The sequence below is a fragment of the Dendropsophus ebraccatus genome, unplaced genomic scaffold (genome assembly GCF_027789765.1).
Source record: "Dendropsophus ebraccatus isolate aDenEbr1 unplaced genomic scaffold, aDenEbr1.pat pat_scaffold_2142_ctg1, whole genome shotgun sequence".
Classification (NCBI taxonomy): Eukaryota; Metazoa; Chordata; class Amphibia; order Anura; family Hylidae; genus Dendropsophus; species Dendropsophus ebraccatus.
In genome coordinates, this window is record NW_027209584.1 from 1 (window position 1) to 13,637 (window position 13,637).

A 13,637-nucleotide genomic window follows, 5' to 3' on the forward strand; every position below is an offset into this window, starting at 1 on the left:
CAGGGGGCAGGAAGCAGACGGATCATTACCAAACCGAGAAAACATTCCCTTAAGGTTCTGGAACAACCCCATCTACAATTCCTTACAATCTAAAAATACTCTGTTTGAATTTGGCCTTTGAAGAACAAACCTGAAGTTGTGCACAGACAAGCGCTCTTGTTCCTGAAAAGCAAAGACAAAATAATATAGTAAAGCAGCTTGAACTAAAACAAAAATAATACCAATCTCTGATCATTTAAGGCTGTTCAAAGCATACCTTGCTGTGTGCAGAAATGCAGAAAACAGGAAGCAAGCTTTGACCAGGAGTTAGGTCAGCCATCATTTGTTAAAAGAATTTCCTTTGTGAGATTGTATAAAACATAATTTATCAAGGAAGATTCTTTGTTCTAATATGCTTGACCCTAATCCAAAAAGTGATATGCAAACACATGTGCTATATACAGCCCACAGTTAACAGGAAGCCAAGTGTTGTAGAAACCATGAAAGACCCCACATAATCTTCAACTGGCTACGTATTCTAATGTCGTCCAAACCCGCCAACCATCCAATGCATATTAGATGCCAACAGCAGAGAGTAGGATTGGGCATTTTAGATTTTAACTGACCAATCCTAAAGTTTTCCTAGATAAGCTACCACCAGAGCAACATGGCAGCAGCTTACCACTAACCTCGACCTTACACTTTATTAAAAAAGGTGAGACGAAAGGTAATAAGACGAGATTGATGTCGGCTGATCGGCCAAATTCAATTTCTAAAAAGTGTATGGTCAGTTTTACTCCAACATGTAAGGGACAGACCAGCGGAAAGTCAAAGATACTTTTCAACTCTAAATTTGGACCAAGTTTGAGAAGTTAAGGCTCCATAAACATTAAAAGGGTTATATAGCATTGGAAAAACATGGCCACTTTCTTCCAGAGACAGCATTACCCTTGTCTCCAGTTAGGATGGGTTTGGCAACTGTTTCATTGATGTGAATGGAGCTTAATTGCAAACCCCACCTGAACTGGAGACAAGAGTCATAGGGGGAGATTTATCAAAGGGCATAAAATATACACTGGTGTAAACTGCCCACAGCAACTAATTACATGAACACGATCATTCTTTGGATGGAAGACGGAATCCACCGTGCATAGAATGGAGTCTATGACACGGGCGGGACGCACGCGGCGCCTCAGTCCGCCGGCAGGTGTGAGCTGCAGAATGCGCGACAAGTTATCCGTCGCCATTTTGCAGTGTGCATGTACCCTAAAGGTTATGCACTTAAACTCCAAGTTGCCATTTACATGTTGCTGGGGTAAGGAGGGACTTTACCATGAGCTGCCAGAGGAGGGAAGGAGACTTTCTAGCAAAGTAGTTTAGGAGCCTATTCTAGCAGAGTAGTTTAGTGGCAAGAGGGACACAAGGACATTTTTAGAAAAAAAAAAAAAAAAAAAAAAGGTGCTATTAAAATGACTTAGGCTAAAACCATTAAAAGGGAACCAATCAGTTCAACCACTTCTCTGCCTGTCAATTGTCACCTACTAGCCCACAGCGGTGACTAGACATGGACGGAGAGTCGCCCAGATGACTACCTCCCCCCGCCTTTGTCTGTTGCATGTTTAGGTAATAACACTTGTTTTTCTCAGGTATAAAGCTTCTGCAGCAGCCATGGCCAGTGTTTGCCGTGGGCTGTTTAGGAGCTTTATAAAGCGCTCCATATCAGCCCAATCGCGCTGATCGGTTCTCTTTAAAGTTCTTACTTTATTAGGCTAGGTTCACACTGCGTTTTTTGCAATCCATTTTTTGCAAAAAAAAAACACAAATGAAAAAAACGGATGCACGTTTTTCATTGACTTCCATTTTAACGGACACAAAAGTAGTGTCAGCTACGTTTTTGTGGCCACCAAAAAAAAACGGATCAGTTTTTTTTTTTTTACAATGGAAGTCAATGGAAAGACGGATGCACACAAATGCATCCATTAAAAAAAAAAAAAAATGGATGAAAAAAACGTATTGCAAAAACGCTGTGTGAACTTAGCCTTAGATACAACCTGATTTTCCTTAATGCTTCCAATTTTCCCCTAGTGTACAAAATGACCTATAATAAATGCCATTGGGTTTAGAATACTACAGACAGCAAATGTGTTAATAAAATAAATTGCTATTCAAGCCAGGTGCATGACAAAACCTATTACAGGAAATTATAAGAATGCTAATCTTGCAAACAGAAAAAAAAATGATGTTTTAACACTTACCGACTTCAACATAGACTCCATTACCCGGTAATGCAGACGCACCCAAGCTTGAATCTCTGTCACAAAGAGCAAAAAAAAAAAAATCCATAAGACCTGTACTGTAAGTTTGTCATCTGACAGAAAATCACAAGTTAAAATATATATTAATAACAAATAAAAATTACTGTAACCTAAGAAAAACAGATAAATGTGTTATATTCCAATTGAAATTGTATCTACATTAAGTGCGGGGGGGCCGCGAGTGGCCGCGGGGGGTACCTGCAGACAAGGATGCGGACGAAGAGGCAGCAGGAGGCCGGGGCAGAGGCGGAAGGTGAGTGGAACTCCGGAAGCTTTCCTGATGTGCATCAGGAAAGCGTCCGGGGCCCGGGCGCTCCCATAGACTCCTATGGGGGCGTCCGGGCCGGACGAAAATAGGACCGGTTCTAAAAAATCCGGTCCTATTTTCCGGAACGGACACCCTTCCGGAAAATTCCGGAAGGGTGTCCGTGTCCAATGAAAGTCTATGCGTCCGGAAATCCGTCCGGATTTCCTGATAGGAAATCCGGGTGGTTTTTCCGGACGTGTGAAGGGGGCCTTAGTGTTGCTCTGCCAGTCTGTAGAAGATGGCAGGTCCCCACCATGGTGGATCAAAATATGATCAATTTAGGAGAAAGAGAAAGCATATGCGCATATTAAGGCCCAATGCCACAGTCTAGGTCGCATGTATTGACCTACACGTCCTAGCACTGGTAGCCATGCTGCTTATTTAGCACTGGGAGCCTCGTAAACAGTGTACACTCAAGGGGCTACCCCATTTACACAAATCCCATTAACGTCAAAAGGGAGTTGCATAAATCTTGAATCTAGAGTTGACAGGAAGCTTCATGGTCAAACCCCATTTACCCGGCAAAACAGTGCAACTCTGAGCTGAGTTTTTTTTTTTTTTCTAAAACAGCGCCAAGTGTGTCCTCAGGTTGTCTGTGGTATTACAACTTGGTTCCATTTACTTCAGTGGAACTGAGATGCAATACCACATAAACGGAGGACAAGAATGATTCTATTTCTGGAAGGAAGCAGCTTTGTTTTTTTTTTAAACTACATTTTTTAATTCTAGATAAACCCCCTTTAAAGTGACCCGCTTTTTGCATTATGACTGCTCTACACAGGCATAAAAGGTAAATTTAGCAGTTTTAATACCTCATTTTCTATCATACCTCATGATGCTTGTTCCAGTAAAAAATGATCTTTTATCATCTGGGATTGGGCTGCCTGGGCATGGCTTCATGACCGAAGCGCCACTTAGCCACGTGACATCATCGCTGCGTAGTCCACGCCCCCTCAGCGGCCATTGGTGTGGGCCAATCTAGTGAGGGGTGGGGCATAGACCTTTAGGCCGACCCTTCCAATGGCTGCTGAGGGGGGCGGGACCTATCCGGTGATGACGTCGCAAAGGGGGCGTGGCTTAATGGCGCTTTGGTTGTGAAGCCTGCCCAGGTATCCCAATCCCAGATGATAAAAGATCGCTTTTACTGGAACAAGCATCATGAGGTATGATAGAAAATGAGGCATGAAAACTTCTTAATTTACCCTTTACCCCTGTGTAGAGCAGTCTTAAAAAAGGGGATGACAGTGTCACTTTAAGATGTCTACACCTTCTAAGATATTACCTGGTATCCAATTTCTGCAAAGGCTTGTCCAACTGCACTTGCAAACCTTTGTCTAAACACCAGGCCCAATTGTTTCACTCTCTCAATAATAGTGTTCTTTGGATTTACTGTACAGTTCTGTAATAAATAAACGTTACTATAGTATTACAGGCTATTCATCAACTTCAATGTAGCAAAATAATGGGAAAAAATTTTTTAAATCAATTTCTAGGAGACAGTCTATTATCTAATTGATTTTATTAATGTATTATGTATTTCACTATACAGTTACCTGTACATTTAAAAGCAGAGGTAGGGTGCTGCCACAGTCAGATCTGTCAGCACATACATGACTGGGAAGCCGATAGCCAACAGGTCAGTTCCTTCTCTCTCACAACATCTATCAGGTATGAAGGCAGGAGGCCAGGTACAGATAACCTTTTTCTAATGTGTATGGGGACCTTTAGATTAGCAGACTTATTCTGTATTTTAGCCAATCTACACCATTATGAGTATATCAAGACAGCACTGTTCAGACTGTGATTTACTATATATCATTATGACCTACCTCAAAATAAGAGTTAAGAATTTCTGATGGTTCATCACTAGATGAATGTAAAATCGTCATCAGCTGGTTAATTGTGTTCATTGCCGCTCTTTTTAAAAGACAAAATGAAAAGAAAGAAATTATTGCCAATACATAAGTTGTTACTATTAATAAAAAAAATATAATATGAAAGAATTAACTTACTACATGCACTAATATTATTACTACAATTGACAGAAAACAAGAGACATAGGGGGAATTCATGATCTGCGACGTATGATCTGCTCTGCTTATGCCAGTTAAGAACATGTGTAGCCTTATCCCTATTTATCAAAAATCACACTCAGGCTATGTTCACACACTGTACATTATATGAAAAGAACAGCCGTTGTTTTCATTTAAAACAAAAACTGTTCTTTTCATAATGCAATGATTTGCACTGAAGTCAATGCAAACAACGACCGTTGTTTCACACAATGTATTTTCAGCCGATGTCCATAGACTTCAATGCAATTTTTCATGTAAAACAACATCCGTTTTTTGATACTCAAAACAACAGCCATTGTTTTGAGTGAAAAATAATGTCCATAAATTTGTGTATACATACTGCTCTGCTTGAATGTATGTCGGAAAAAAAAAATTAAAGATTGCTCTAATCTTTGTGCAAAAAAAAAAAAAAAAAGTGCAAAAACATAAAACTTGCGCATATTGAGTACTATTTGCTAGTAAGAGGAGCTACAAAAAACAATTGCGGGCTATCACACACATTTTAAACTTGTAAGGGGGAATGGGGGCCTGAAAGTCGCAAAGTTTTGAGCAGAAGTTTGTGCAAAAATGTGCAACTTTTTGCTTGAATAAACAAAAAAAATGTGTGACTTTTAGACACAAAACACATGTCAAGACTGTAGATGAAACTTCCTCTTTATTTTTTAGAGGCAAAACTGTAATTTTGAGGAACTCAGCCACTTCACACATCAGTAAAAGCTCACCTGACTGGTGTCTGTGGAGGAATTACAGCAGATTCTTCTAAATTGCTCTTTCGAGGTGTTCTCTCCTGTTCCAAACTGGACAAAAAGTATAAGAAAAAAAATCAGTTAAATAAACAGTAACAAGTTGAATGTGTAAAGCTAGTCTAATGGCCCCTACACACAGACAAAATTCGGCAAAGCCAGATGACAGATGATGTCGGAAAAGAAAAGAGAATAAGCCATGATGCTTTGTTTTATATTGTCCAATCCCTTTATTCTCTTTAGAAATAAGCGCCTCCAGAAAAGTCTGACATCAGTTCTCTCTTTCCTTGTGGTAAGCCCAATGAATGTTTGTCCGAAGGCTGTTGATAATACTGAACTTCTGGGGAAACATCAGCATAACTAAAATGGGCCTATTGAGCTTAGTGGGCTGACCTTAGGCTACTAGTGACTACATCCAGCATATTTCAGGATGTATACAGTAATTTTGCAGGACACTTAAGCGCAGCCTCTTGGACCCAAAAAGTAGAAAAAAAGAAAAATCTGCACAGGATTGGGAAATAAAAAAAAAAATATATATATATATATATATATTATATATACATATGTGTAGTATATTAAAAGCTTAAGTACTATCTACACATACTAGCTAATGTACACCCAGCTCTGAACACACCCATATCCTGCAGTATGGCTGAGGAACTACTCTTATTTCTTCATTCATCTCACAGCCATTTTGGCTTCTTTCCAGCAATACTATTTAATCTCTTTAATGACAGCCAAAATGCCTTCTCACAGTGGTCATTAAGGTGGATTATACTGCCTTATATTTGAACTCATGAGATCAGGTGCCTGACTGATGGTATTTTACGGATTCTGCCTTCCCAATTGCCATTATGGCAGCCCTAATCACAGGAAATATACAGTGCTTCAAGAAAAAAAAAAAAAGTTTAGAAGGATAACCTAAAATACTACCATGCCCAAGATTTAACCCGTTGATGACACATGACGGGAGTCTGTTTTTAACACTGTGGCTGATAGCAGCAGAGGACTGGCAATTAAATAACCTGTAAATGTATTTATTGTCGGTCCGGTGGGGGGGGGGGGGGCAGCCTGTAGCAACCGAGTGAAGATGAGGCCTATGTCCTGCATTGATCTCTATGAGCAATCAAAGTATTGCTTATAGAAGTCTCCTAGGGATTATTACAAATTTTCATAAAGTAAAATAAAATAAAAGCTTTATAAACTGGGAATCGTTGTAATCATACTGACTTAAGTAACGAAGATTTCTCTGTTTTACCACACAGCACACGACGTACAGACGAACCCCTTACCACCAAAGGAAAAACAACAGCAACAGCATTAATAAAAAATCCCCTCCCCTAATAAAAAGTCCAAATCACCCCCCTTTCCCATTTTACAAATATAAATAAATAAACAAATAAACAAACATATTTGCTATCGCCGCGCACGTAATTGCCCAAACTATTAATTAATTACATTCCCGATCTCGCACGACAAACGGCGTCAGCGCAAGAAAATTCCAAAGTGCTAAATTGCGCATTTTTGGACGCATCAAATCCACAAAAAAATGTAATAAAAAGCGATCAAAAAGTTGCATATGCGCAATCAAGGTACTGATAGAAAGTACATGTCATGGCGCAAAAAATGAAACCTCACACTACCCCATAGACCCAAGAATAAAAGCGCTATAAGCCTGGGAATGGAGCGATTTTAAGGAACATTTATCTGTTAACAATGGATTGAATTTTTTACAGGCTATCAGATAATATAAAAGTTACACATATTACATATCGTTGCAATCGTAACGACTTGAGGAACAAGCATAACAAGTCAGTTTTACCATAGGGCGAACGGCGTAAATGCAAAACTCCCCAAAATCAAAACAAATTCCTTTTTTTTTTTTTCAATTTGACAGCGCAAATTAATTTTTTCCGGTTTCGCAGCATATTTTATGGAAAAATAATGCCTGTCATTGCAAATTACAATTGGTTTCGCAAATAATAAGGGCTCATATGGGTCTCTAGGTAAAAAAATGCAAGTGCTATGGCCTTTTAAACATAAAGTGGAAAAAGCAAAAGTGCAAATTGGCTTTGACCCTAAGGGGTTAAACATGAGAAGGAAAGAAACAAAAGTGCAAAAACAAAAATTCACTAAGTCCTAAAGGGGTTAATCAGCAAACACAAAATGCCCTCATGCCCTTAGCAATGCTATAAAAAAAAAAAAAAAAAAAAAAAAAGCAAGCTGTGCTAATCCTCTCTGTTAAAAGCACAGACCCTAGAGGTTTCAGCATTGTTTTCATTCCTTTTCCTAGAGGACGCAAATGATCCATGTATCAGACGATCAATAGGAAAAAAAAAAAGTATAGCGTACCTCTATGCTAAGCATGTAGACATCTTCGCTATTTCAGTGTATATTATGGCCATTTGTGACAAAGATCCAACCTTGTGTGAATTACAATGTTACAAAATGGGATCCTTTGTACTCTTCAACTAATAATGTTATAGATTCTTTAAATTTCACCAAGACCCCAAACCAATTTTATGCTAGAAGAAATAGTGAAGTGACTTCAAACCATTATTCATTAACTTTTTCAAGTGTAATAATGTAACAAATATTTCAAGAAGACTGACACTTTAACCATTTACCTTTCTCGGAAATCAACTTTTAGAGTGTTGTCATTTTCCAAAAACAGTCTTTCGTCTATATCTTTGTTCTTCTGATAAAGTTCTCCATACTGTTGTGAGATAGCATCAACCTGAAACACAGTACCATTATTTTAGTATGTAACATTGAACCTCACCTCATAATAATGATGTATCTCTAACTATAAAATTGTAAACGGAATGGAAAAATTATTATTAACATTGAATACACAATAATGTGCACATATTTTCCACACATTTTTAGGAAAAAAAAATCCACACATCCGGGTCCACCACTGACCCAGAGAATGACAGGGCTGCAATGTTAGTGCTACAACTAAAAAAAATAAATAAATAAAAGATCTCATTTATTTGAATAGAAAAAGGGGAACCATGAAGAAACAAAAATTGGCATGTCACTATTTTCTGTGAGGTCCTCAAACACCCCCCACCCCCACAACATGGACAACGTTTTTGCCTGTGTGCACACGTCCTAAGCAAAACTGGGGGGCTGTGTGTACCAGAATGCTGATGCTAGAGCAGGCAAGGAGAGTACTGTCTGGTTTACTAATTAACTATAGCTCTGGAGGGCTGCTAATTAGGCACTGTGCAATGTATGCAGAATGTAAATTATATCTATCTATCTAATGTAAACTAAATGTCATTATATACATAAACCTGCCATACAAAAAAAAAAAACAACAAAAAACGTATATGACGCTGCAGCATGCTCTAGGTGTAGCATTTGGGGGCTTTTAGCTCTGCTAATGTCACACAATACTAGTACTACATATACTACCCTAAAGCTTTAAACATTGTTTTTGTGTCAGCTATGCAGAGTAGTTCTCAATGGATTAAAGTAGGTGAATGAAACCTAGCAGGAGACGCTACTAGGGTATAGTTTAGGTCTGATCTCTCCTTTCTCTGCACAGTGGTGCTCCTGGCACACCGCTGTGAAAGGAACAGCTGCTGGTCCTATTCACTGAAAAAAAGGAAAGATATAGCGATGCATCCCCTTGATTCTAAGGATTAGTAGGGATCCCGGAGGTCTGACCCTCTACAAACAAAGTGAAAGCATATGGCAGAAAACCCAAAGTGATACTTTTATTACATCACCTTCTCCTACACATGAGGAGGGAGCGTTAAGGTGTCCATATAACTGCTGGCAAACGTTGGTTCCACTGTCAGTTACCTCTCCCATCTTCCCATAAACAGGAAAGTTCAGCACGACCGAACATGTCTGCGTTCTCTACGGGGAGTGGAGAGGTAAGCCGCAGCCTGAGAGACTCTGGCTTTTTTTTTTTTCATAATACTTTTATTTGTATAGCACACACAAATTCCACAGCACTTTACATAGTTTTTTTTTTTTTTAATCTCTTAGGCTACGTTCACACAGAGCAAAAGGGGCGGATTACGCGAGGAAATATTTCCGCCTGAAAACAACTGACGCTGAATTCCGAGCAGAATATAAGCAGAATGTAAGCAGAATCCCTGCGTATTCCCCTAGGAAAGTGTTCAGCTCGTGACAAATTCAGCGCGGAATACTCGAGGAATCCGCGCTGAATCCGCATGCATTCAGCGCTGAAATTCAGCGAGTAAACTAGACTATACCAGAATATATACTAGAATCCTCCTCCCCCCTTTTTTCCCCAATTCGGCGCTGATTTAGCGCGTAATTTCCGCTTGTATTACGCTTGCATTCCGCGCTGAAACAGAAGATCAGAGCCCCATTGGTTTGTATAGGCTTCTGCTAGCGGAAGAACAAACATGTTCATTCTTCTGGCGGAAAGTGCATTAGTTCAGTGCGGAAATTCCACCCTGTGAACTGCAGAGCAGAATTTCCATTCAACACAATGGAAATTAGCTCTGCACTTATTTTAACGGCTGAAATTTCAGCGCTGATTCAGCGCAGAAATTCAGCTGCTTTTGCTCTGTGTGAACGAGCCCTTAGAGAACAAAGGGGTCGGCCAGTGAGTTTTCATCGTGTACGACCCTATTGCTACCGACATCATCTGACGTTCAAAAGTAAAGAGAGCTCCATATGAACTGCTATGCTGCAAATGTGAGAGTGAGTTCTTGCAGTGGTTGCAAATGCATGGTGATCCTGCTGGCAATAGAGGTTCATGCACAGCCACATTTGCAAAGTCTAAGCAACTGAGTGCTATAATTGTATATATGGTATAATAAAGGGGTAGTTCACCAAAATAAATTGTTTTCAAATTAACTGGTGCCAGAAAGTCCTTGAGATTTGTAATTTACTTTTATCAAAAATCTCTAGTCTTCCAAGAACTGATCAGCTGCTGTATGTCCTGCAGGAAACAGTGTATTCTTTCCAGTCTGGAGAGCAGGAGAGTTTTTTTATGTAGATTGTTACTGATCTGGACATTTCCTGTCATGGACAGAGGTGGCAGCAGAGAGTACTGTGTCAGACTGGAGAGAAAACACCACTTCCTGCAGGACATACAGCAGTTGATAAGTACTGGAAGACTTGAGATTTTTTTTTAATAGAAATAAATTACAACTCTCTGGCACCAGTTAATTTGAAAGCATTTTTTGTTTGGTGAACAACCCCTCTACAGCTCTGTAAAATCAAGAAATCCTACTTTATGCAAATATATGACAGGCCTACCATCAAGGACAAACTAAGGAAAACAGAGGACGCAGATGATGATCACTATGTTCAAAATCATAAACAGCAACAATGAACAAACATAAAACTAGTAACAAAACAGTTATTAACATACCTTTGGGAACCCTTCAATACAGGAAATCCCAGCAGAGTCCAGAAAGTCAACAAAGCTAGAGACATAGACATGTTTTACCTAAGGGAATAAGGAAATGTGGATCAGAATGAGTATACTGTTATTAGTCAGTACAAGAATTGTGTATAGACCTGAGTGACCTGAGCGAATCATAGGATACTCTGACAAATGTAATATTCACAAAATTATTATTTTTCTGGTTAACAAAGTAACAAACTACTCATCAATTCGGCCATTTTAGGATTTCGCCTATTTTGCATTGCAGATAATGGGGAACGTCAATAAACTATAACATGTTAGTGTTTTCTAGATCACAAATCATGTTTCCATTAAGAAACACAAGTGACCACATTTATTATGCATCATGCTTCAGAATATTGGCTCCACATATACTTAAATTGTGGTGCACAGCAACTGACACATTTATGCTGTGTGTGCCAAAAAGGACAGGAAAATGTGTTCATAAAGACGGTGCTGTATACAGGGAAAGAGGCCAAATTGCCTTTGCCTGAAGTATGCCAACTAATAATTCACGTAAACTAAAATGAAAGTGTGCAAACCAAAGGCCCTTTTTATTATCACTGACCCGTGTGAGAGCCAAAGATCAGCCAACGCACGAGCAAATGGCTGCTCACCCGCTGATTTGTGTGGTGGTAAAAAGTATTATTATGGCTGCACCTGTCTCTAAACAGGAGGTGTGTGCGCCAATACAAACACAGCAATCCTTTGTGCGGCCTTCCGACTGGCCATGCAGACGAGCTCTGAACTTAATGATTGGCGCTCATTTGCGGCTGCAAATGGCCATGCATCAGGTGGTGTAAAAAGGCTTTGGACTAGAGAGGTCTACAGATGCACATGTATCAATCAGCTGAACCATTGTGATTTATCTGGCTTATGCTGTGTTTACACGGAGCAATTATTCGCCCAAACGATTAAGATTTATTTTATTTTTTTTAAGAATTTATTTAACATTTTGCACTTACAAGAAAGCAAAACACATGTTGGTGAATTAGAAAGAAATGGTTGGTAGTACACAGTACAGAAGTAGCTCCATCTGAGCACACAGGACAGTAGTAAGTGTCACCGAGAAACAGGGTAAATTATGACTACCCAACGGAATTCAGCGGTAGCAAACAAGTATCTATCCTCCAAAAAGAACACAGGACATAGAAACCAACAACAAGCGCCCGACACATTTTATACTTCTATACATACCGGGCACCTCTCCCCTCGACACACCTCCCAAATCCACAAACATACAGACAGTCTCTACACAGGGGTCGCAGCTGACAACAACCAGTGGATCCAGATCTTTTAAATTTTTGGGGGCATTTCCTGCTTTCATATAGTGACTGGTATAATGGAACATATTTGTTCGCAAACTGTATCCAGTGGGCAAGGGATGGTGTGTCTGGGCTTTTCCACGCCATAACAACAATTTTCGGGCACAGATCAAAAGAAATCTAATGAACATACAATAGTAACAGTTCTGAGTTACGTCATTAATAATTGCCAGGAGACAACCCTTAAGAGTAAAAATTAGTGGAAATTCAAAGTGTTGTGATAGGAATTCCATGACCTCGCTCCAGAATGGGACACCTTAGGGCATTCCCAACAGAATGCATAAAGGAGCCAACTGCGGCCTGACACCTAAAGCAGGTATTAAGTAGTTAGTACCCCATTCTGCAGAGACGCTCCGGAGTGTAGTATAACCTTAAAAGAAAACGCATCTGCATGAGCTAATCACATGAACTAACCACCGTGGGGTAGAAGGAACCAACCACCTCTTTCCAGTGATCTGCCGATTAACGATTTTGAAGCAACAATTTGGATTTTATAACGATCAGCGTTTAGACTGAGAAAAATCGTTAGAAAAGTTATTATTGTGATCGTTTTTAACATTGCTTAAGCCCATCTTTCACATAGGGTCAATCTTTGAAAGACTGTTTACAAGAAGCGATCTGCGAATTTTTAGCAAACGACCAACGATGATTTGAGAACATGCTGAAAGACCAAAATAAACGTTTTCTCGCTCGTCGCTTGATCGTTTGCTGTGTTTACACGGAACAATTATCGCTTAAATGCCATGGTTATAGCGAAAATTAGAACTATAATCGTTCCATGTAAACATAGCATTATTTTTTCTGATTAGCAGAGGGCTTGTGCAAGGAGCTCATCACACATGGGACATATACAATCTGATACAACGGCATCTGGGGAGAGAAGCTTTGCGACAAGTACACTTTAAATATGCCAGAGAAAAAGATTTTCTTTTTCTCTTGCACTTGGATTTTTAGCAGCTCTAGATTTTCCAAATCTGAAATGCCTCCAACAGATGTGTATTTTTGAAGAAAAGAGACAGGAAGAGTAGTAATGGAGAAATGTCTGATAGTATAAAGCAATCCTCTGCCCGTCTCTACCTATTTATATTTGAAGTGAAACCTATTTGTTCTTCCTCAACCAAACAAACTAAAAACAGGAAATTATTACCTCATCAACTGGACATTCGTTCCGCCTTACAAAGAGCTTCTATAACCCTGGTGTCTGCTTCAGACTTCTGTGACGTCGCTGTGTTCCTGTTCTGACCACGTCGGGACGAACGGGTTGGTCCACTGACAGATATCCCATTCACTGCGCTCTCTACAGTCAAGTGACAGCAGGATTAGTGCATATTGACATTCATATAATGATGTTAAATGGTTTACTCAAGAAAAAAAGCAGAAACCTAATCAGTCATTAGTCACAAAAATATTAGCAAGGAAAGTGCATTGAAGTTTGCTAGATGGCATCCAAGGTTGTTTGTAATTGTCTAACATAATATCAAACTGACAC

The 13,637-nt window shown here is 39.5% G+C and overlaps 1 protein-coding gene across 1 annotated transcript; it reads right to left on the bottom strand.

The window, feature by feature from the left end:
• Positions 1-2,254: 2,254 nt before the first annotated feature.
• Positions 2,255-13,320, bottom strand: LOC138775825 (retinoblastoma-associated protein-like; the record flags this gene model as incomplete). Its single annotated transcript, XM_069956042.1, has 7 exons — positions 2,255-2,290; positions 3,884-4,000; positions 4,431-4,518; positions 5,399-5,473; positions 8,047-8,156; positions 10,788-10,865; positions 13,296-13,320. Coding segments are annotated over 7 exons (529 nt in total), but the record flags the coding sequence as incomplete, so codon positions are not given.
• Between the last annotated feature and the right edge of the window lie 317 nt (positions 13,321-13,637).